The 24,747-nt window shown below is 45.4% G+C and overlaps 1 protein-coding gene across 2 annotated transcripts in view; it reads left to right on the top strand.

Moving 5' to 3' along the window:
• The first annotated feature begins 1,797 nt into the window (after positions 1-1,797).
• The window catches only part of LOC138513011 (membrane-spanning 4-domains subfamily A member 8-like), a 213,670-nt gene continuing 190,720 nt past the window's right edge, over positions 1,798-24,747 (top strand). Inside the window, exons 1-2 of one of the 2 annotated variants that reach the window (XM_069627727.1) lie at positions 1,798-1,949; positions 22,742-22,850. In XM_069627727.1, coding sequence (XP_069483828.1) covers positions 22,773-22,850 — 78 coding nt within the window. In that variant the 5' untranslated portion in view covers positions 1,798-1,949; positions 22,742-22,772. The remainder of the gene's footprint in view (positions 1,950-22,741; positions 22,851-24,747) is intronic. The other variant, XM_069627728.1, reaches the window with a different exon arrangement.

Here is a 24,747-nt window from a genome sequence, read left to right as displayed (position 1 = left end):
TAGTGTTAACACACGGGGAGCTGCTGGTATTAGCAATCCTGTGGAAATTAATTTGTGCTGGATCTGATTTTAACAAAGTTGTGGCATCTTGGCCACGTGCTCAGGGACGTCATGTGGGGCACACTAGGCGTCGCAGTCGTGACCCCAGCATTCTCCCTTGCTACCCCTGGCCAGAAAAAAACTTTTTTAAAAAATATGTTTAAACTGGCTGCAGCCAGTAGCCAGTGTGTATTTGTCAAGGTTCATTGGGCCATTGGGCAGGGGAATATGGGTCCATCCCATTTGTTGATGAATTATTTATTTTACAGTGATATCTTAACCATATTTTTCTTAGTGTACTGAGGTAACAATGCTATGTGACGCCACTGCCTGTTTTGTCAAGGGTTGTTCCATCACTTCCCGTGATGTCACTTGGGGGCGAGACATGTGGTGTCACATCTGCTACCCCTGGCATGTTGGTGAAATCCCGTCCCTGTGCTGTGAGTCTGCATGTTAAGCATATGCTTAACCTGGTCCCAGGGAGGATGTTAAGGTGAAGCTGAGCTCCTGCAGTTTGTCAGCATGCTCTATGCGGGGCCAGTAGCTGACAATGGTGTCATTTAGGTAGTTGGAGTTTACATTCTCCCATGTGTAATAAAGTTTCTCTCAAACGAGGTGGAGCTGTCAACATGCCACTACCCCCGACGACCACCCTCATTACATGCATAGTGCTAGCCCTATGTTTTATGTTTGCAACTACCTGAGTCCCAACATATGTGCTGGGTGTTTAAATCCCAAGTGGTCCGAGTATTGCTGTTGATTTGTTTATGCCCATTGATACTTGTCGTTTTTTATTTTTGTTATGGAAAAGGATGAATGTGGTGTGCTCCCCCTGTATGAAATAACGAGCCCCTGCTAAGGGCTCGTGTGGTGTTACATATCTGTGCACCAGGCGACTAAGTCAATAAAAGAGACCCCGCTCGACAGTCATTCCACCATACTCCTGCCTGCTGTGCATTATTGCCACACTGCGCCAGCGTGGCCTTTAATGCAGAGGGCCTGCCCTACAGAGCCCTTCATGTCGCAGAGCCCCTCCGAGGTAACTCTGCTCCCTGATCATGTACCCAGGTATAGCCCCTCTGCCCTCCCTGCATTCGTGCCCCACAAAGTCACTGCGTGGCAACTCTGTCATTGAGTGGCCTGTGTGCCCCCAGACCATGGTACAGTTGTGTGCCCTTGACTGCTGTGTAAGCCCGTGGGACGACGGCCTAACAGGCTGACCCCTGCTATTGAAAGATGTCGGCTGGGTGCCCACAGCCAGCCCGCAACTGTCTGCTGAAGCAAGTGCGCGGGGTGACCCCAGCAATGGTCGGACTGGCCTGTATGACCGCAGGTCCAGTCATAACAATAAGCTTTGGTGTCACGATGAAAGGGCTCCCTTTAGCAACACAGAGAAAGAAACAAATGGCCCACTGACTCCACCAACAACATCACTCGACTGTACTCCGTGGGATCATTTTGAATATAAGGAAAGGGTTACCTTGTGTTATCATGGTTGTATACACAAACAAACACAAATAGCAAGGCATTGTAGCTATTTCAGGGAGTCATAAAATGTTTTATTTTGCAATTTAGGTCACTCTACAAGTATTTGCCCATGTTAGTAATTCGAGTAATTACTCTGCAAAGCCCAAATATGCAACCCAATGATCATATGAATGTTAATGTTGGATTAGAGTGTGGTGCTGTGAGATCACTGATTTACAGATCATTCCATACAAGATCACAATATGTTGCTGTGGTAACCATTGCTTGGGAACGTCCTGAGTGTTCTCTTGAAATCAGAATGGAACAGGCTTTGGGAGCTCCTAAATGACAGAGCGACATGGTCGGGTTGACTGAGTGACAAGGTGGAGCAGAAACACAGATTCAGCTTTAAGCAGAGTTCGAAGAGACGTTTCTGCTGAAAGGTAAGTCAGATTTTCAAGCTTGTTCAAAGAGTGAGGAATTAAAACTGCTGGTAGTGAGTGACAAGAAAAAACAGCCACTGCAACATCGTGCCAAGAAGAACAAGCAGTTTGGGATTTGTGGCCATCTAATAGCAGTGCCTGTGAAATGCCTAATACTCTACAGACATGGTCAATAAATGGGTGGCCAAATAACCAAACACCTACAAGATTTGTGTCGTCTCCACAATACGAAGAGATGCAACAGAATGCACCAAAACAGTAGCGCCCAAATTCTGGTCTCTGCTTGATTGCAAGATACGCTAACAACCAAAAGATTGTTTGCTGCTGCGCCTGCAAAAAAACATAGGTTTCAGCTCTGCGGTACTAAAAAAGAAAAAATCCTGAAACGTGATTGTCCTAATTCTGGTTAATCACAGATGGATGAAATCCTGATTCCACCTCAATAGGATGCAAACTTGTGACATATAGATTGCATTCTGTGCTCAGTCAGCAGCATTTGCTCAACCCAGCCATCTATATTAGCGAACAAAGCTACATGTTTCCCTCACCTCTAACCTGCCTCTGTCCCTCACTTCCTCTGCCTCCACGCTAGCACTTCACCCATCATGGTCACATCCTAAGCACAGCTGGCCGTACTACCTACATGCACTTAATAATGTCCAATGTTGGATTTCCTCAATCTATGTGCATCCATTTATCGGGGTGCAGCCTTGCAGTGCAGCAAGGGTGCAGAGATAGTGTGGGGCATTCCTGTCCTTGTGTTAAGTGGGTTGGGCATGAGCCTAAAACACTGGAAAGCCTCCAGATTGGCCAGCGATGCCTTCTGACTGGATCAAAAGCAACCCTGAGATCGTGAGTGTTCTCCTGCCAAGGAGAAAACAAGATACGTGTAGCACCTGCATTAAGAGTGTCCCTTCCAGGAAAGCACTACACCAGAGACCACTGTGGCATTAAGATTGGGCAGGCATTGGGAGACCTGCAAGTTTCACAGCAGTTTCTTAGTGTAGGTAACTGGCATAAAGACTAGCTTCATCACAGAATGGCCAGGTAACCACCTTTGGTTGACCTGGAAATACTTTCCGGGAGCTGAGCATGCACACTTACTGGCATTCTGTTCTATTGTCCCATGGAGGGTATTGGAAGAGAATTCAAGTCTCCTGTGTCTTCAGTTGAAGAACAAGAGTTCAACCTCATGTCTTCGTCGGGTTCTCAGAGTTACCTAGGGGGGAGGGGACACAGCTTGCTCACTGGGTGGCGAGGGGAAGATAAACAGTTAAGCTCTATTATGTTTCAATGAAGGAGGTGGCTAATCAATGATACACGAAACGAAGCCTAACATGCAAACAGGACCCGGGTGATGCCTTGCCCTACCTGCACTACTCATCAGCCAAACCTTGCATCTCTGTTATGTAGTCATTGCGCTTCAGAACAGGTGAAAAGTCGCCCTAGCTGACAGACATGTTTGCTGAGAAACGGGGGGGAGGGCACCCAGCAAAGTAAAAATGGACATAAACCAACCAAAATGCTTGCTTGTGTAGGTGCCTTTCCCCGGCTTACTACGTGTGAGAGAAAATAAAATAACCACCCCTGTCGGGGAAGGAGGCCCTGAGACCCGGCTGCAAGTGTTCAAAGGATGGTTTATTTCTCCAGCTAGGAAATAACCCAAAAAACCCCTACCTAACATTTACATCATACTCGTATATATATCAATTAAAGTAACTCTAACAAAAAGTGCTAAATGGACCCGATTGTCCAGGCGGTGTGGTGCTGTAGGTGTGGGTGGCATCTCTTCCTTCTGGTTGGCTGAGTGGCTGACGAGATGACAGACGTCAAATATCTTGTGCTCCACGCAGATCAGGGTTCGGTCACTGTGGTCACTACCTAAGCTAATATGTTGCATTCGAAAAACACTAAATAACAAATTATCTAAAACATTTTATGCTACTTTTTATATTTCTACACAAGTTACACATAATCATTATTGTCAGTACAATTGGGTCATTTGTGGCTTTAATTAGAGGCCTTGACCTCTATTGTGCATGTAAAAAGAATCAAGCTGTGTTTCACATATCTCCTAAACTTCAAACCTATTAGTATGAGAAAAAACATATATTGTAGTAAAATGCTTAAGGTTAGTAGTGGGTGTGTTGGGTGGGTTTCGCAGCAAAGGCGAGGGTCTGGCACTTGAAAGAAATACCTTATAGGGAGCGTAGGGTCAAGATGGCAATACATTGTTCTAAATGGGGGTGGGTGGCTTGCACGTTTATGGGGGCGAACGAGCAGAAAGTGCTTAGCTCATCCTGGTCCTCATGCTAGCAGTGATCTCAGAGGAAGAAAACTGTATCATATTGGTTGGTGCAACTTTCTCTGGCTTCTGTGTGAGAATGGGAACGCAGAGCTTTCCTTCGCAGGGGGAGTGCAAGGGTGGGGGCCAGCCAGCTGCCTGCGCGCCTTGTGTGTGTGTGTCTCTGTCCTTGGCTGCTGCGGTGGAAGGGGAGCTGAGCATTGCTGTACTATCACAGTGAGGCCTGTTTACCCAAGATGGAGTCGAAAGGGGGCACAAAAGATGGATGCCCCGTGTCCTGCTCAGTAGTCCCATCTATGTAGCGGTCAACCGTGGTTAACTTTACATAAGGGCAAGGGGCAATCCCACTACCGGAGGCACGTGGTCCAAGCCTTGTACTGAGGAGTGTACGGCGCGAGGGGGCCTGGGGACCCCTCACTCCCATACATTCCCCCCTTTCGTTACATCTAAAGTAATGAACTACTTATCTCGTTCTTTCCGTTCTCCCTTCGGTAGCGCTCAGCTTCAGCCACAGCCTCATCCCAAGCGGGTGTTCCCTTTATTGGCATCCATGCTTTGCACACACTTCTCAAGCTGTTACCTCTTCTTGCGTATTCTTCTGGGGTGACCATTAAGTATATCCCACCATCCCCATCTAAATCTATCCAAACCTCGTTATACCACAGCAAGTTCTTTGGTTCTTTAATGGTAGTGTGATGTAGACTATCGACCACGTCCCCATACTGCCTATAGATGGCAGTCATTCTATACTGCGGTGTGGTGTATTCTCCAGTTTGTACTTGGGCATCTATCATGGTAGCCACCATTGTCTGTCGGCCCACTGTTACCATCATCATCGCTGAATTAGGCATATTATTTTCACAGCATCTTAGTCCCAGTTGGCACACACAGAATATTAGGAGAAGAAAGACAATAATGGGAATGAGTATCTTCGCTGCTATGTTCACCCATGATGGTATCCAGCTGAACAGATTGTCAAACCACGTGTTGTTGTCTGCTCCACCTTCTGCTCTCATTCTTTCTCCTAAATTATGCACTGCTGTTATCACTTGTGACAGTGTCCCGTTATCAGCATCTGATGTTGGTACGAACGTGCAACACGCCCCCCCAATTTTTTTGCAAACACTGCTGTCCATCACCGTGATAAGATCTAAGACATATCGGTTTTGCATCGTCATCAGGCGCAGTGCACGGAGCTCTATTTTTATGATGTTGAATCCTTCTTCACTGTCGTTAGCCAGCTGGATGAGCTCCCAGCGTGTTATCTGCAGCCATTTCGCGTTTGTCCTTGCTTGAATGCCTGGTGCTAGAAATGATGCAAAAAATGTCTCTGCAGATGAGAAAAGCTTGTACTGCTGTGGGATTTCAGCAAGGAGTTCTGATGATTTGGACGAAATATAATTGGATCTTTTGCTGCGTGACAACTTGGTTCTCAATGTTTCTTCTGACAATAGTTCGTATGCTGGGGGCTCCGTGATTGTCTCAACGGGCGCTGTCGATGGTTCAGCCGATTGCCCTGCTGCCGATATGTCAGCCGATTGGCCTGCTGTCGAACTGTCAGCCGAAGGCCTTGCTGTAAACTGAACGTGGCTCTCTGGTATCACCATTAGTGCTGAGTGAAGTGTGGCTAGGGCACAAGTGCCCCTCCAGGATGCTGGGAGATGCAGGTAAGCTTGTTTGCCACAGATCTAGTATATGTCCATTAATGCAGCAGTGCCTTTTTTCATATCTGGTATTATTAAAGTCTTATTGCACTGCTGTGTGGTTCCCATATTCACCTTCCCTTCTCCATGGAAGCAAAGTTTGTGCGGTATTTCCCTTTGAATCTTTATGGGTCTCTCCAGGGGTGTGACCCATGTCAGCTTGGTGATATGCTGTGACCAGATGGGGATGCACGTTTCTTTTGCCCACTCGTATGTTTCGTCTGGCAGCCCTCTACGCCCCTCAGCTTTGCATTTAATCGTTTCATCATGCCACTTGTCGTCTGCATACCTTGTCCCTTTTATGATGAAAAATGGCTCTTGGAGGCAGATTACTCCTTGTCGTCTGCTGGTGCATGTTTGTTCGTTTTCCAATTTTTCCATGGCGACTGTGTGTGCCTGAAATGTCTTTTTTATTCTACACAGCATCAGATGAATCAAACATTGGGCCTCAGACAAGGGTATTTTCTGTGGAATTAACATTTTTGGGGTTCCAGTTGCATGAGGAATAAGTGAGCACACGCAGCAACTTTCATTACTTGCTTGCTTTGCTGCGGCGCTCATGTCTGAATACCATTTATTTGATTGGTCAGGGTGTCGGGGGTCCTCTATTTCATCTAACCCCAGATTGTGATAAATATCATATCTGTTTTTTCCCGCCCCCCTTTTTCTCCTCCTTCTTTTGTTTCTTAATTGGGTACCAACTCGTTGATATTGCAGCGGGAATATTCTGGACCAGGCATCATCAATGTTGTTCATGGTGACATGTGTGTATTCAGTAGTGGTTTCTGGTGCCGTGTGTGTGTGTGTATGCTTGTATTTATGGAGTTAGTCAACCAATAGTAATCGTCATTTACATTCCATCCAAGCTCTATTTCCTTAGCCATAGTATTACTGAACAATGGAATAGCAGTTTTGTTCACGTGTAATTGTACATAGGGTGGTGTTGCATTTATGCTATTTGATTCAACATTATAAGTGTCCTTCAAAACGGTTGCTACTCCAGTCCATATTAGTTTAGACCTTCGTTTTGTCATATTAGCGCCGCTCCCCCCTTTGTTCATTTCATTTGCCACAAATAAAACAGCATTATACCAAATAAAATAAAACATCATTATTGCAAATAGTATGGAAGCATATTTTATAACACATTCCACATTACTTAGTCTACTGGCCCTAGTGGCATCCCTATTTCTATCTAACATTTCAGCCTGCTCAGCCGTTTCATCGCATTGGCTCATGTTGAATCTATGTGGGTGAGACAAATTCGTTAAGTCATCATGAAAAGAAACATATTTGCAATTGTTCATTCTTTTTCATCTTTTTGCTCAATTAGGCATTTAACAATTTCTTTCCATTTATCATAAAAACAATGAAGAAAAATAGAACAAATAACACTATTCATATGAGATTCAAAAAGAAAAAAAAAGAAAAAAGAGAGAGAGAGAGAGAGAGAGAGAGAATATATATATAAAAAAAAACATTTAGCTTTTTCACTATTCTTTCCCTGTCTTAGTTGCAGTTTTCATCGTGTCAGACTGTGTTAGCGGTGTCAGCCACACAGTTTGTTTCATTTTGGGAGAGTGCGACACTGCGCGCCCTTCTCACATTTGAGAGGTGCACCCAGTATTTCAGTCCCTTCACTTTAACTGCAGTTGGGGTGCTGTATACCACTGTGTATAGACCAAGAAATCTTGGTGAATTACACCTTCTTACAAAACTTCTAACATAAATGTGTTCCCCTGGCATTAATGGCCCCTCCAGGCTATCTTCTGCCGGCATGGAAGTGTCTGTTGCTACATCTTCAGTAAATGGCGGAGCAATTTGTTTTGCTATGCTGTGTACTGCGCGCGTTAGTTGTGCTAGGTATTCCTTAAACTCTTCCCCCAGCACTGTGGCAGCCCTGTGTGCATCAGACGCCCTCCTAACAGGAGAGAGCGGCGTGTGCATTCTTCTCCCCGTCACGATTTCGTGCGGGCTTAAATGGTGATCCTTGCATGGTTGATTTCTGAGTTGGAACAGTGCTAGGGCAAGACAATATACCCAATTTTTTTTCAACGTGCTCTATAATTTCGATAAATTGCTTTTGAGCAGCCCGTTGATCCTCTCCACAACTCCATTGGCCATTGGATGATAAATCGAACATAGTTTATGTTTCACCCCCAGAAGGGAGGTTACTTCTTTGAAGAGATCATTCACAAAGTGCGTGCTGTTGTCTGAACGGATCACGTCACATATTCCCCCACCGCGAGAATACTTCTCGCACAAGGAACTTGGCAGTGCATTTTGCATCAGGATGGGGACAGGGGCCTGCTTCCACCCACCGTGAAAAAGGGCATACCACCACAATCAAGTATCTCGCTCCATTACATCTTTCTCCCATATCGGCGTAGTCGATATGTAGTTCTCTGAATGGACCTGTAGGGCGTGGCAAAGTGCCACGCAGAGTTCGTAATGTCATTCCTGAATTGTAAATTTGGCATGTAGTACATTCAATCACAAATTTAGACAAGTATTCGTGCATATTGGGAACAAACCAATCCTCCTGAATGTCTGAGGCGATGTGTTGTTTTGCAACGTGAGCTGGGAAATGCAGTTGTTGGAACGCTACTTCTAATAATTCTACAGGCATCACTACCTTGCCTGTCGTTTCCTGTCTCCAAATGAGATCTGTGGCTGATTGTTTACATCCTCGTTTGCCCCACAACTCCTGCTCTTCCGGTGGGGCCCTTCTCTGGAGTTCTATCAATTGTGCTATGGGCGTCTTACTGTATGCTTCTGCTGGTGGTTCTGCTGTGGCTGTTTTTACAACATACTCTGATGTTGGTGTCTTATTGAAGTACGAGGCTTCCTTTGCTGCTGTGTCGGCTGCCGCGTTCCCCAATGAGACAGCATCTGTGTTATTGGTATGGGCTTGGCATTTAAACACTGCCACTACCGATGGCTCTGCTAAAACTTCTATTAGTTCATTTAGTAATGTGGCATGTTGTACGGGGGACCCGTCTGCTCTTCTGAACCCTCTCCTTCGCCAGCGTGATAGCCCTGAGTGAACTGTGGTGGTGACGTAAACTGAGTCTGAATATATTGTTACGGCACAATCTTTGGCTGTGTGTAACGCACTGATTAGTGCAGTCAGTTCGGCTGCTTGTGCAGAGTAATGTGAGGGGAGGCGCTTTTGAACAATCACTTCGTATGTGTCTTCTTCCATGCGCACTACTGCCATCCCCGCATGTTTCTCTCCTGTCTCTGAGTTTATGGATGCTGACCCGTCTATGAAATAGATTTCTCCTTCTGTAAGGGCATTTTCTCTTGCTTTGGGAATGTCATCGCCCTCTCCCTCATATGTGCTACAATCGTGTTCCTGTAAATCCTCAGTTGTGCATGGCTCTGTAATGAATGTGGCTGGGTTCACTGTCTTGCATCTTACCACATGTACATTTGGACTGGATATTATTATTTCATAAGCAGATGCTCTCTTTGTTGTGAGAGTAGATTTTGATCTTTCCAAGATAGCAAATAATGAGTGTTCCGCATATAGCGTCACTGAACATCCCATTACGATCGTGGCACTTTTCTCAATGGGCGAAGGCGCTGCAGCGAGGGCCTGTTCGCAAGCGAAATGTCCCTGCATTACTGGGTCTAATATTCCACTGTAGTACGCTAATAGTTTGTGGCCTAGCGATGTCTTTTGTGTCAATACTGCTGTCATCAATGTTCCATTGCTGTGTGAAAACAGGAAACATTCCCTTTCATAATCTGGATTTGCAAGGACTGGGGCGTCAGCAATAAGGTCTTTTAATCGGGAGAATTGGGCAATTGTCTCTTGTGTCCATTTTATTGGGGCCCTGTTCTTCTGTGCTTCCTTCAGTGCTTGTAGCATTGGCCGTGTGTATGCTGCATAATCGAGGATCCATTCTCGGCAATAGTTACATATGCCAAGGAATTTCTGCATGTCCTTCACTGTTTTTGGTATGATAATGTGTCGAATGGCAGCAGCTCTGTCTGGTAGTATTCTTTTTCATTCTTTAGATATTTGCTGGCCGAGATATACAACGTCTGCAAGGCAGTATTGTAACTTTCCTTTGTCCACCTTGTATCCCTTGGCAGCCAATACGTTAAGCAATGTTATCGAGTCTTCTATACACTCTTCTTTTGTTTTGCTGCAGACGAGTAAATCGTCTACGTACTGTATAATGGTGCTCCCTACATCTATGTTGCCGATGTCTTCTCGTAGTACTCTGTTAAAAATGCTTGGGCTCTCGCAATACCCCTGTGGGAGTTTGCGGTGTTCATATCTGCTGTTTCCTAATGTAAAGGCTGTAAGGTACTGCGACTCTGGTGCGAGTGGCACAGAGAAAAAGGCATTTTTCAGATCAATGACAGTGAAGCAAGTTGCCTCTTTTGGTATACTGCACAATATTGATGCCGGGTTAGGCACTAATGGGAACTCTTTTTGGATGACGTCATTGAGTGGGCAGAGGTCCTGGACCATTCTCCACGCCCCTCCTTTCGCTTTCTTAATCGGAAAAATCGCTGTGTTGCATGGGGAAGTTGATGCCACTAAGATACCTTGGCTTAGGAGTGCATTCACTGTTTCTCTAATACCTTCCTCTGCTTCTTTAGATATTGGGTATTGTTTCACTCTGGGTGGGAGGGCACCTGGTTTCAGTTTTATCTTTATGGGAGTCACCTCATGCAACAATCCCACATCGTGTGGCCCTGTAGTCCAAATTTCAAGTGCTACCCTGGCCATGTCTTCCTCAAATATTGTCAGTGTGGCCTTTATGTTAGCCATGAGTGGGTTGTGTATTTCTCTATATTGGATCATAATGTCACATGGTATGCTTATTTCCATTATTATTTCTCCATCCCCCTCGTAATCGGTAAACAATTCTTCATCAGTTATATCTTTTAGCATTATGTTTGGCTCTATACATAGCACACTTCTCCATTCGCGTACCTGCGCGTCCAGGCCTATGACCACAATGCGTTTGTTGGATACTTGAACTGCCTCAATGTCTATAGATATAATTGTGCCTGGCACTACATCTGTTGGTGTGATTGGGCGGAATATGAAGTCTGATGGTATTCACCACTCTTTTTGAGTTATTTCAGGCACTACTCGGGCTAATACCTGTATTCCATAAACGAACATGTCCATGTCAGTGGGGATCCCTCTTACTGCTACTTCCTTTGTAATCGTGCTTATTATCAGGAGTGCTCGTACGGGGCATACCCCTGGCGTCGAGCACACTATCCCTCTTTCAGTAAAGGCTATGGTCATGTTTAACTTACTGAGCAAGTCTCGTCCCATCAAATTGATTGGCGCGTCTTCGTAATACAATAAGGGTGCGCGCACTGTTTTTCCCCCTACTGTTACATCAAGATCTTTTGTATAAGGAACTTTTAAAATAGCCACAGAGAACCCCTGTGTCTCCAAATTGCTTCCCGAGAGTTGAAACCGCCCTTCTGTGAGACATGATTTTTCTGCTCCAGAGTCTACCATAAAGATAAACTGCTTGTTTCCTATCTCTGCCGCCTTTAGTGGTTCCTCATTTGCACTTTGTGTGGTGAATAGGACTGGACACGCAAGTGCTCCCTGTGGGCTGTCCTAGTCTTGGTATCTTTGCTGACCTGGCACTGTTATGCCACGGAATGGTGCAGTGGCACTGTTTGCGGCCGCTGCAAAAGGTTTATTATTTATGTTCCCTACTGAGTTTTGTCTTGCCATGGGCTGTAGTGCGTTTTGCTGTTGTGGCTGCTGCTGTTGCTGCTGTTGTGGGGCTGGATGTCTTTGTTGCATTTGGGGGTCATATCAGTATTGATCTTGTTGTCTCCCCCTCCCCATTGGAGCTCCACAAGGGCTACCTGGGTGTGGGCAGCCCCACTCTATTTCATAGTTCATGGGCTGCTGCTGCCCGTGAAAATAACCTGATGGTCACATTCTACAATCTCGTGAATAATGTCCCCACCTTCCACAATTCCAACATGACCCCTGTTGTCCTCCTCTTGGTCCTTGCCCACCATACCCTCTGTTTCCCATTCCTCCGTATCCTCTCCTCTGCCCGCGGTACCCACCTCTTCCTTGGGACGGCCTGTTCTGCCACTGTGATCCTTGGCATGGCTGTTCCCCTCCGTTCCACTGTCCTTGGTCCCCTCCAACCCACTGCGCTGCTATCCCAATGGGTCTTCCTCCCACGTTTTCCTCTCCTTCGTTTCCTCTGTCTGCGGTTACGCTGGCAGTAAGGGCGGCAACCTTCACTAATTTCGTCTGCACTAATTTTGCTTCGTAGGCCAGCCTCTTTTGCATGACCTCCTTTTCTTTCTCTTTGATCCTCCTCCAATGGTGTACATTTATGCTCTGAATTTCAGGCCACCCTTTGGCTTCGATCCCAGCTATTTTGTCCAAGGCCTTCTGAACCTCTTTCGGCAACCCCTTCTGAATGATAAAATAAAATAAAGCTGTTGATTGATTCCATGCCGTACCAGTTTCGCTTCTCCATAAGTCTTGCACTCGCAAAATGAATTGCGCAGGGTCCTCGTTCTCCTCCATCGTGCACTGCATCACTGCATGTAAATCTGGAACGTCTGGAAATGCACACCGCAATGCATCCCATACTTGTGCTCGAACATTGTTGAATGGTGATCCCTCGTGGCGATCACAGCTCATTGTTACTTCAGGGAACCCTGCCCTTTCCCAGATTGTGTCTGCTTGGTCCCCGATTGCTGATACTAATAAGCTTTTCACATCACCTATAGCTAACGGCACGCCTGCCGTGTTCTTCTCAAATACATGTATCCACTTACCTGCTCCTCCCGTCAGTGGGGGGAGGAGTTTTAACAGGTTGTTTTTGTCCATCTGGGCCCTCGGAATATAGTTTGGCCTACCTGCTCCTTTATGTATCAGTGGCATTTGTAGTTTCTGTTTCTTTCCTGTTTTGCTCGTTCTCCCTTTTTTTCGTTTTACTTACCAGTATGTTCCCTGTCCTCCCTGTTCGTTGTCTTATTCTACCTTGCCATAATGGTGGTGATAGTGTGTCTGGGTAACGGCAGTTTGGCAGTGGGGAACCTTCTGCGGCAGCTGCCTCTTCGTATTCATCTAAATCATCCCATACTTCTTCTGTTTCTGACTCTAGCTCGTTATTATCCTCCCAGTTTTCCTTGGGTTCACTTCCTTGTCTTTCACCCTGATCTCCACTTTGTTGACTCTTCGGTGTATCTGGGCGTATAATTCTCACTGGCTTGTTATTCAATTGGAACAGGAACTGTCCTGACTGCCACTCTTGTTCTTGTCTTTGCTGTGATGACGTCCCTTGTGATGCTATAGATTGCCCTGATACTGAGACTGCTGGGGTTGCATTGCTTACTGCCCCTATAGGGGGGGTGAAATCTGCCAGTGACAGCGGGGGTACCTCCCCTCCCCCTGGCAACATTTGCCCTTTGTCACATAGAGCTCTTAACGCGTTATTTCCATTTGTGCGTGTGCTAGCTGGCGATTTAAATAGCCTGTTAAACGTGCTATGTCCACAGGAGGCACACTTGTGGCGACATACAGGCCTCCTTTGTCATATGGTGGAGGCTCGGGGGCTGTTGCCCCGCCTTGAGCAGTGGGGGTGGGTGGTATATACATGGGCTCACTAAACCCTACTGCTGGCCTGGTCATTAAGGGATAGATTTTTGTTACTTCGTTCTCGGTTGTAGTTGTTGAGCACTCCCCTTTTGGTGTCCCGCTTACTTCTTCAGGTATTTTCTGCTTTTCTATCATTCGGCTTGTACCTACCTCTGCCGTGGGGGTAACTTCCTCAAACATTCGCCATAAATCTAATACTTCTCTCCGGTTCTGTAATTGTTTCCCTTTGTATCGTGCTAGTAAATGTGTTGATACTAGGTCCAACACTCTTTTGTCAAATGACCTCCTTCTGGCCAAATTGGTATGACCCCATCTCCTTTTATCTCAGTGATCCACTGATCGTGATACTTCTGTATCCTGTCGCTATATAGTGGAAGGTGCTGGCAAATATGTGCCAGTGGCGTTACTCCCCCCATGGCAACGCTTCTTCTCCTTTCTTGTGTGTTCTGGTACCCTTGAGTCCCTTCCCACCTCTCACTTGATATGTCAGTTACAATATGTGAAAAATACGTTCTTTATCAAAGCTTGCAATTATGGTATGTCACATTAGCTGTTCTTTCTGAGAGGTGTTACCTGGTCACCTCTCACAATTTATTTATTTGCCTATTATTTATTAATCAAAAAAGTTACTTGTACTGAAATACTTTAGCGTGTTCAACAAAACATGTACACAAAGCAGACCAACAAACATATAATCATGCAACATACACATGCGCTGCCTGCGCGCGTTTGTTCTTTCCCTATTCCCGTTACTGTCCCTGATTTTTCTTCTTTCCTGTTCTACCTACTATTTCGCATTCGCTCCCCACCTCTTTCACCTTTATTATGTCTCAAGATTTCTTACTTCCACGGAAACAGAATATTCTAAAAACTACTCCGAGTCTACTCAATATACGAGACCCCTACTATTTTTCTCTTTATCTCTATTCTGCACTTGGTCGGGACAAATGCTATGCGGCGCCGCCTTCTACAACACCTAATGGTCATATAAAGGATAGATCAGAAAAGCCTCACCGTCACTCACACAGACCCTATTCTTAACTACCTTCCCTTTGTTGCCAATTCCCTTCTTCCCGTATTTCCCCCTACCTTCCTTTGGGGTCTTTGCAACCGGGACTCCACGTGTTCAGTCAGGTATTCCGAGGGTCGCCGCTCACGGCCGGACCTCGCTCAGGTCCGTCCCCCAATCAAGCCGTGGCCTGCCTTGGCGAGCAGCCTTTTCGATCGGGTATTCATCAACCGGGAACCCTTGACCCTCTCTTCTTGATGTGCACAGTCTGGTCAACCGTGGAGGCGATTGTTTTGCTGGGGGCGTCCTGGATCTCGCTGCTGGGCGGTGAAGGCCGCGAGGCACCTCTCTAAATCACGTCGCAGGGTCACCAAAAATGTAGGTGCCTTTCCCCGGCTTACTACGTGTGAGAGAAAATAAAATAACCACCCCTGTCAGGGAAGGAGGCACTGAGACCCGGCTGCAAGAGTTCAAAGGATGGTTTATTTCTCCAGCTAGGAAATAACCCAAAAAACCCCTACCTAACATTTACATCATACTCGTATATATATCAATTAAAGTAACTCTAACAAAAAGTGCTAAATGGACCCGATTGGCCAGGCGGTGTGGTGCTGTAGGTGTGGGTGGCATCTTTTCCTTCTGGTTGGCTGAGTGACAGACGTCAAATATCTTGTGCTCCACGCAGGTCAGGGTCCGGTCACTGTGGTCACTACCTAAGCTAATATGTTGCATTCGAAAAACACTAAATAACAAATTATCTAAAACATTTTATGCTACTTTTCATATTTCTACACAAGTTACACATAATAATTATTGTCAGTACAATTGGGTCATTTGTGGCTTTAATTAGAGGCCTTGACCTCTATTGTGCATGTAAAAAGAATCAAGCTCTGTTTCACATATCTCCTAAACTTCAAAACTAGTATGAGGAAAAACATATATTGTAGTAAAATGCTTAAGGTTAGCAGTGGGTGTGTTGGGTGGGTTTCGCAGCACAGGCGAGGGTCTGGCACTTGAAAGAAATACCTTATAGGGAGCGCAGGGTCAAGATGGCTATAAATTGTTCTAAATGGGGGTGGTTGGCTTGCACGTTTATGGGGGCGAACGAGCAGAAAGTGCTTAGCTCATCCTGGTTCACATGCTGGTTCTCATGCTAGCAGTGATCTCAGAGGAAGAAAACTGTATCATATTGGTTGTTCCAACTTTCTCCGGCTTCTGCGTGAGAATGGGAGCGCAGAGCCTTCCTTCGCAGGGGGAGTGCAAGGGTGGGGGCCAGCCAGCTGCCTGCGCGCCTTGTGTGTGTGTGTCTCTGTCCTTGGCTGCTGCGGTGGAAGGGGAGCTGAGCATTGCTGTACTATCGCAGTGAGGCCTGTTTACCTAAGATGGAGTCAAAAGGGGGCACAAAAGATGGATGCCCCGTGTCCTGCTCAGTAGTCCCATCTATGTAGCGGTCAACCGTGGTTAACTTTACATAAGGGCAAGGGGCAATCCCACTACCGATCCCACTACCGGAGGCACGTGGTCCAAGCCTTGTACTGAGGAGTGTACGGCGCGAGGGGGCCTGGGGACCCCTCACTCCCATACACTTGCCATTTCTCAAGCAGGTGGAATGTTTAGGTGACAGTTCCCAAGCAGTAAGAAGGCAATTCTACAAGTAGTTAATTTATTCTGGAAGCATTGACATTGATTTTCCCATTGATAAACAATTTTTCAAATCAGGCCCATAATGCTTTCTTACAGATAGTATTGCCACACAGTTTTGTTTGTGTGTCTTTATGACTTGACTGAAATGCTGGCATAATTTTAGGCTGACATAATTTTGCATTCATATACTTGTATTCCTTTGTTTAAAATAGGGAAAACAAAGTTACTGTCATACTATTTATGGTTCACATAAGTATTTATTTATTTGTCATTTCAGTTTACAATGTGATTTCTGAACACAATCCTGCAGACTGATGACAGTGCTCAAAATCCGTGAGCACTGTCCTTGGTGTGTTTGTGGGATTTTGCTTGCACTTCAGATTTCTAGCTCCCCGTTGCTGGCATGCGCCACGTTGCCAGCAGCGGGGAGCTAGAAATCTGAAGTGTGACCAAAATCTCATGAACACATAGAGGACATTGTTCACGTGAGCACTGTCTACTGTGTGTATGCAGTATTTTGCTCACACTTTGGGTTTGTAGCTCTCCTGTGATGGCATTGCAGCACATGCTGGCAGCGGAAGCTAGAAATCCTCAATGCAAGCAAAATATCGCGAACACACAGAGGACAGTGCTAACATCAGAGCAGACTTCAGGGCTAAAGACCCTGAGATCCTCTCTGACGTGAGCACTGTGGGGTTTCATGTCTTATAGCAAATTTCTTATTTGAACACTTTACAGCTGGTTTAAAAGCTACAGGGAAGGAAAAGAACCAAGAACTGAGCGGTGCCAGAATCCGCTAGCTGTGACATACAAATCTCATCTCGGGTCAGACGCTGTAGCTCAGATACCGCCAGAATAGTGATGTTGCAGTAGATGGCAGTTACCGCCTCAACTGATGACTCCAAGCAATTCACACTCCTGGTTCTGTCTGGCTCCTACTGACTTGCAGCCTGGCAGATAACTCTGGCGCCTGCTGAGGACAACTCCTTCCACAAGGTGGATCCAGCTGTATCATCGGGCTTAGCGTGAGGCCTCCGAGAGAGGGCACCAGCATCAATGTTAGTGTTCTCAGGTCTGTACTGTAAACTGAAATTTTATGTGGACAGTGTGGCGAGCCATCAGTGTCCGGTAGCATCCAGCTTCACCGACTTCCACACATACGTGAGCGGGTTGTTGTCTCTCCTCCCCGTGATGGAGGCTGCGTAGAGGTAATCCTGGAACTTCTCTGTAACGGCCCACTTCAATGGCAAACTTGTGGGCTGGGGAGATCTTCTCTGCTACGTGCAGTCCTCGCCCGGCGAAAGTGACAGGTATCATGTCACATTTGGTCTCCTGGTAGACAACAGCTCCCAATTCTTTTAAACTCTCATCCACATGCTTGATGAAAGGAAACTCTGTAACCTCTGGAGGGTCTGAGGTCTAGGCCAGGTGAGAAGGGTTTCCAACTTTGCTAGACCCACAGCAATGCCATCCGTGAAGATGATGTGTCCGGTGTACTTGACACTTGCCTGGCAAAACTGCCACTAATCCACACTGGCCCTAAGCCCTTGCTCCTGTAGATGATCCAACACCTTCATGAACCTCCTGTTGTGTTCTTCAAGAGCCCTCCTGAACACAATGATTTCATCCAGGTACATAAGTACCAAGTACCTCCAGGAGGTTCATGTTGCTGATGGTCTTTTCATGGATGTGCTGGAAAGTCACTGGTGAACCAGAGATCACCTGAGGCATCCTGATGAACTTGTAAATTCCTAATGGACAGATGAAAGCTGTCATTTTATGATCTGCCATATCCATCAGGATCTGGTAACAGCCACTATGCAAGTCCAGGACCATAAACCACGTAGCTCAGTCAGGCAGTTCAATGCCTTGTTGTGATATTGGAAATGCCTTATGTCGGGATAGGGCCTCTTGTTCCTTGTCCTACCACTTCTGTGTGTGTGTTTTCTCTATGCTTTCTGCCACTGAGGGCTAGCTGGACCTCTGGCAGTGCAGCTCTTCATGTTCTTATTTTGGTGAGCATCACTCATGGGATACCCCTATGGCACCCATGGGTGGGGGTACACCCTTGTGCACCTTATGAGTGTTTTGGGGCACATGTGTGCTGCCAACAGAGCAGGGTATGGGCTGGTGGCAGCTACATGCTGACTTGGCAGTGGTTCTGAGTGTCTTCCATTTTGGGACTCCCAGGCCCTGCCATAGGAATCAATTGATTTCTGATGGAAGGCAAGATGGCCCCTGTGGCCTCTTGGTTTCTATTGCCTTTTACCATGTTTACCAAAGTCACGGGAAGCCCTGTCTCTGTTCCTTTCCTCTTGAGTGGATGTTGGGTTGAAACAGCATATATATCTCTGGTCCCTTTCCTCCTGATGGCTCTTTGGTGAAAATACCATATATGGCTCTGGGGCTCCCTCCTGTCAGACTGACAGGAGCCTTACCAGGGGCTGTGTGTTGTGGGTACGGTATACAGTTCTTTTGCCGCAGGATTTTTCTTCGCAGGACTTTTCATCGCCGTTTTTTTATCGAAAAAAAAAACCGTTTTTTTGTGGGGGTGTTTAAAAATTAAATAAATATTTGTGGGTGAAAGGGAATAATTTAAAAAAGGGGATTTGGGGGGTAACCCCCCCAAAAAAAAAAACCATTTTATTTTTCGATAAAAAAAGGCGATGAAAAGTCCCGCGACGAAAAATCCTGCGGCAAAATAACTTAGAACCCTAGGGGAGGGCCCTGTATGAATGGAGTCTGAGGTGAACTCACATTCTGTGTTGTGGGTGTCTGACTGAAAGTGACATGAATGCAATGTAGTGTGCTGAAAGGCTGGTTACTTACCCCAATCCACATTCTTTGCTATGGGTCTATGGGTGGAGTGAATGGGCTGAATACCTGTGAGCCAGATTGGCTGCCTGCCTGCATGAATGCACTTCTGCGTGATTAGCTGACTGAGCCTGGCTCAGCCAGAGTGAATAGGGAACAGGTGAGTGTATCTGGGGACCTCTCATTTACCAATTTGTTCAAAAGCTGAAGTTGAAGCTGAAGCAAGAAGAAGCTGTTCCTTGAAACCCAGCTAGAGGAGAAGTCTGCTGCTGCATTTCTTTGTGTAATCCAAAAGCTGCAGTGTTCTTCCAAGGACTGATCCAGAGAGGACCTGCAAATGAGACCTCTCCCCGGGCTACAAGGGACCCTTGTGCAACTGCTACTCTTCATCAGAAGTAGACTAGAAGCCAAACCTGTGTGCCTGCCATCTGGAGAAATGGTCTTCGTAAGTCCTAAAGAAGAGTGCCCGGGTATCTCGAGTCAAAGAAGTCCATTGGTGACGCCCAGAGTCCGGAGGTGTGTTTCGTGACTGCTGAAAATCATTGCTGTCTACCGCCCAGAAGAGGGGGTACACTGACATAGTGCTGCTGCACACCCAGAGCTGCAAAAGTTCCAAAACTGCCTAAGAACCTTTCAAGGGACATCCTTGCCATCATCTCTGAACACCTTTTCCCGCTAGAGAGAGTCCAGAGTTTCTGAGTGCAGAGGAAGGTCTGTTGGTGCGTTTCCTGCCACCAGAAGCTAATGAAGACATCCCAAGGGTGCAGACTTGGTGAATATCTGATGTCCACCCCAGTGGTTGAGTCCACATCACCAGAAACTGTCCTGACATCCATTATGCGGCTGCAGCCCCGAAGAACAGAAAGTCAGAAAACTGCGATATTCCAAAACACGACACCAAAAGTGACCTATGCAACCGTCGCCATCTGAAGTCATCGAAGGGTCCCAAGGGTCTTATTCTCATCTGCCAAGCCTTTAAGGATCCCACATCAAGTTTCATCTTCACAGGACTTTCACAGTTGGAGACATCGTCAGCCAACGAAGAGCACTGTGAAGAGCAAAACTGCTGCACTTCAGAAAGACTTTGGTTCAATTTTTCTTGTGGACTCAGCATCCCAGTGGCTCCTTCTTCCAAGGGAGGTCCACCCTTGGAGGGAATCTTCAATGTGAAGCCGAGAAACCCAGCCAAGGTACAAAAGGTACTGTGACGAGGAAGAGCATCTTCTATCCTCGGGAGTCGTCAAGGGGTCCCAGATTTGTCTTGGATCCTGTTATCCTGTTGCCTCTCAGGTACTTTGGGGTGGTAGAACCTCTTAAAGAAAGAACATTATTGACCTGAGCTGTAAAAGACAAGATACGTTACACACTAACTTATCTATTACAGGTTGCCCAGGTGGATCTTCACACAGTATTGTATATCTAGTCTAAAGAAAGCATTGTGCCACTGTTCGAAACTAACCTGCCTTTCTTCCCTATTCTATGCTGATGCACCTCACTTAAGAATTCACATGCCTATTTAAAACTGTCTGCATTTAGTGCATCTCTTACTGCATTTAAGTTTTTTGTGGTACCACATAGAGTGTATATATGTGTCATTCTTTGAATAAGCATTTCCAAGTACAAAGTGTTATTATTTAAATGTATATATATTCCTGGATGTTCTTGTATATAAAGAAACTGTGCTATCACCTAACATGGTGTGTGGACATTCCTTTGTGGGGGCATTGGGTATTCACTGTACTTAAGAACCAGCCTGCATCACCTCCTGAAAGCTTAAGCCTGGCTGCTCGTCCATTGCTACCTAATTGAGAGCCCTGGCTGGGGTGTTCTGTGCCTTTACCCTACCATATAGAGGGCACATGTACAGATACCCCCTCCAGTCTTTAGACTCGTCCATCCGAGGCCTGGTGTACTGGTCCAGAATAGTGCAGGTGTTAAACTGACAGTAATCGATACACATCCAGACATCACTGTTTTTCCTCCGGCGACGACGATGGGAGAAGCGTAGGGGCTCCTGGACTCTTAGATAATCACTCCCTGCAGAATATCATCCAGATGCTGGCGTACATCCTCCAAGTCTCCTGGGTCGGGCGTTGTGACCGCTCCCTGAAGGGAGTATCATCAGACACCCGCATCTGGTGTTCGTGCCCATTTTGCCTTCCCCATAGCACCCCTAACTAAGCTCAGCTTCTTGTTCTTCACCTTCATCGCTAAATCACCCAAGCACTAGACACATCTTTGAAAGCAAAATGGACTGTGCATGCCCTTGTGATCCTGATAGCTGCATCATACGTTCCCTTTGTAAAAATGAAAGAGATGGATCCAATTTTGTTGTGCCAATTGTCTTTATTTGGTATTCTGTGTGTGTGTCATCTCTGTGTTTGAAGTTTGCTTGAATGTGACGTATGTGTTATGTCTCACACTTCAATGTAAACTGTGAAAAACCGTTTTTTCTAGGTACCTTTGTTTATTTAGGAAATTAACTTGTTCATGCTGTATATCGAAATGGGTGGGTATAGCTCCGTGAATTAAGTGATAACTTCTAGTTGCTGCAATTCTTCTGCATCCATCACAATAAGTCGTACTTGTTTCATCCAAAAGTTTTCAATTAAGATTTCTTTATATTTTCAGATTCATTTAGAATACACTTTTGTGCTTAATATATCGTCTTTAATAACGAAAAACAACTGTTTCTTCTCATGAAAGACCACAATGCAAAAATCGTGCATGTAACTGTAAAATTAAAGATGGAATAGTAGGAGATGTTGGCTAAAAGGTAAATTGGAGAAACTGAAATGGGCTTCCTCACTTGATCAACATGTGTGATCTTGGGCAAATCACTTTATCTCACATGCCTTAATGTTCCTTACATTCTCAAATTGAGATGACCAAATAAGTAATGCAAGGTACTATACACTATAAAAGAGCAAGTTGAATCATGTATACTATATCAGGCGTTGCTGACATAAACTGACAGTACTTCGGTGATTGAGCCTTTGCTTGGCTGCTATCACATAGCTTGGGTTTGTGAGGCTGCAGCTTCCAAATTATAACTATATATGGTTCCTAAGACTTAACCTGGTATATGTTTGAACTATTGGGTTTATGAAGCTGCACTTATCATTTTATAGTCGAGCCTATCATGTAAGGCTGTTTAGCTCATCATGACTATACCGGGCATGTGAGGGTTTGACTGGTATAATATAGCAGTGACTGGCCATATGAGGCAATGTTGGCATAAGAAAGCAGTGTTCCTGCTATGATGGTTCTGCTGCGTGTGCCCAAGGCATATCATGACTGCACCTGTTACATATTGGGACAGTATCATATTTAATAGCCTTTTTTCTGCTTTAGTGCTATTTGTTATTTTATTATTCAAACTTATTGTATTTTATTCTACGTTTGTGATGGCACTTCCTGTAATGTCACCTGGACAAAGGGTCATGTGATGTCAATTCATGTGATATCATTAGGTGCCTGATATCCCTAAACCTGGGATTTTGGTAAATTGAGGCCCCTGAATGGACATAACTGGTTTCTCAAAGCCTGCAACTTTTTACTGCCCCAAGACAATGTCAAATGTGATAGGCCTGTATTGATCTCAAACACTTCGTTGCACGCTACATATTAAATACAATAAGCCTAAACTGACTGTCTTTCACTTGCTGTTGATTTTGTTTTTCACCACAGCTACCTGAGATCTTGTTGACCTCCCATTCACATGGCTCTGCATGCTTGGAGAAGCTCAATCCCACTCGCTTTGCAGCATTTTTACCAGGGAAAGCCAAAGGCACTGGGGGTGAGTATTAGCTAGAAGCCCTAACAAATGTATCATTTAGAAATATGTCTCCAACTTACAAAGCGGTTGAAAGTGGAACTGTTTTTCCTAGTTTTGTGAACAGGGAAGTCAATCATGAAATATGCATATGGGATTGACTTCACAAACAGCAGACTATTGACAGAGACAAAAACATTCAGTAGGTAATTCACACATTGGGTTTATTGAGTTTTCTTGCAGGGAGCCGCCCGAGATAAGAACATTGGTAGGCCATTCCTTCAGGAATTAACATTTGTATTTGTATTTATTTTGTTTATCTAGCGCTTTACTCCAAAACGCTGAACATTTTAACAACTTGATACATATAACATTATAACAGTAGAAGCAAATTACAATTATGAATAAATCCAACAAAACAGTAAGAAGAGCAATTAAACTGAAGGCAATAGGGAGAGTAGTGCAGTAGGATTGAGAGGGAGAGGGCGGGGTGAGGAGGGGAACGAGGAGGGAACGGAAGGGGAAAGGGTGAGAGTGGGGTGGTGGGTGAGGGGAGGGAGATGATTAAGGGGAAAAAGATAAAGGAAGGAGGGGAAGCAAGAAGGGGAAGGGGTTTCAAGGCGGGGAATGGAGAAGGAGAGATTTAAGGGAAGTGCGGATTGAGGAGAAGGTAGGAATAGAGCGGATTGAGAGAGCTAAGGAGATCCAGTGCAGGGGGACTAGGAGCTGGAAGAAGCAGAAACGGGAGGGCCTACAAGGGGATGGAGAAACTGTGAGAAGGAAGTGGTCAGCAGAACGAAGGGATCGGGAGGGAGTGTAGAAAGAGAGGAGGGAGGAGAGATAAGGTAGTGCAAGACCATGGAGAGATTTAAAGACTAAGCAGAGAAAATGAAATTTAAATTGGGAGTGAAAAGGAAGCCAGCCAAGGGAGGAAAGGGAAGCAGAGATGGAGTCATGGGAGTAAAGGAGACAGAGGCTACGGATGGCAGAATGGTAGATAGATTTGAGGGGGCCGAGATGAGAAGTAGGTAGTCCATAGAGTAAGGAGGAGCAGTAGAAGAGGCGAGAGAAGATAAGGGAGGAGATTAAAAGTTTAGTAGCATGGAAAGTGAGAGAGGGGCAGACTTTGCGACACATCACAGACAGAAAGCTAAAAAGATGTTAAAAAAATGTATAACATTTAAAAGGGCTACCTGTGTAAAATATTGATTTTTTTCAAATGTCACTAGAGAAAGCCAAACTGAGGGGAAACAACTGTTTTTAGACATAGATACAGCAGTGAGGATACACCCAGGGGACCTGCATTGTTTGCTTTGGAGGTTGACACCTTAACTTCATCCAACTTCAAGTGGATTGTCACTAGGAAATAAAAATGTGCAGGTTCAACAAACACCCTGGATTTTCTTCACTAACCACAATTTGCATACAGAAGACATATGTACGAAATACATCCATTGACTGCTATATGTGTGATGTAGGATATTTGTATGTCATAATCACCAAAGATTAGACTCAAGGAACATGGCATATCTATGCAGAATATACCAAGGCGATTAAGTCCTTACTGAAAAGAGGAATTAGAGATTATGGATAGTGCTGTTATTTCTCAGGCAGAATCTCTAAAATACCTTCACAAATTAATCGTCACATTGAACCATATGAAATGGCACTGATACACTTTGTGAAGGCTATATATATATTACACGGCCCGCGGTAGCCCTGTAGTTATGGTTAAGTTGCTAAACTCATAGGAAGAGCACCTTTTCAGTGGCTTATAACTTCGCTCCCCCTGGACAAATCCTCACCAAACTTTGCAGAAAGAGTATATGGGCGGCTCTGAATGTTTGTGCCAAGTTGGGCAAGGTTTTGTGTAGGGGTGAATTTACAGGGGGGTCCCACATTTTTTTTTCTTCCATAGACT

Source organism: Ambystoma mexicanum, chromosome 12 (genome assembly GCF_040938575.1).
Source record: "Ambystoma mexicanum isolate Mex_15411 chromosome 12, UKY_AmexF1_1, whole genome shotgun sequence".
Classification (NCBI taxonomy): domain Eukaryota; kingdom Metazoa; phylum Chordata; class Amphibia; order Caudata; family Ambystomatidae; genus Ambystoma; species Ambystoma mexicanum.
This window is presented reverse-complemented; position numbering and strand designations above follow the sequence as displayed.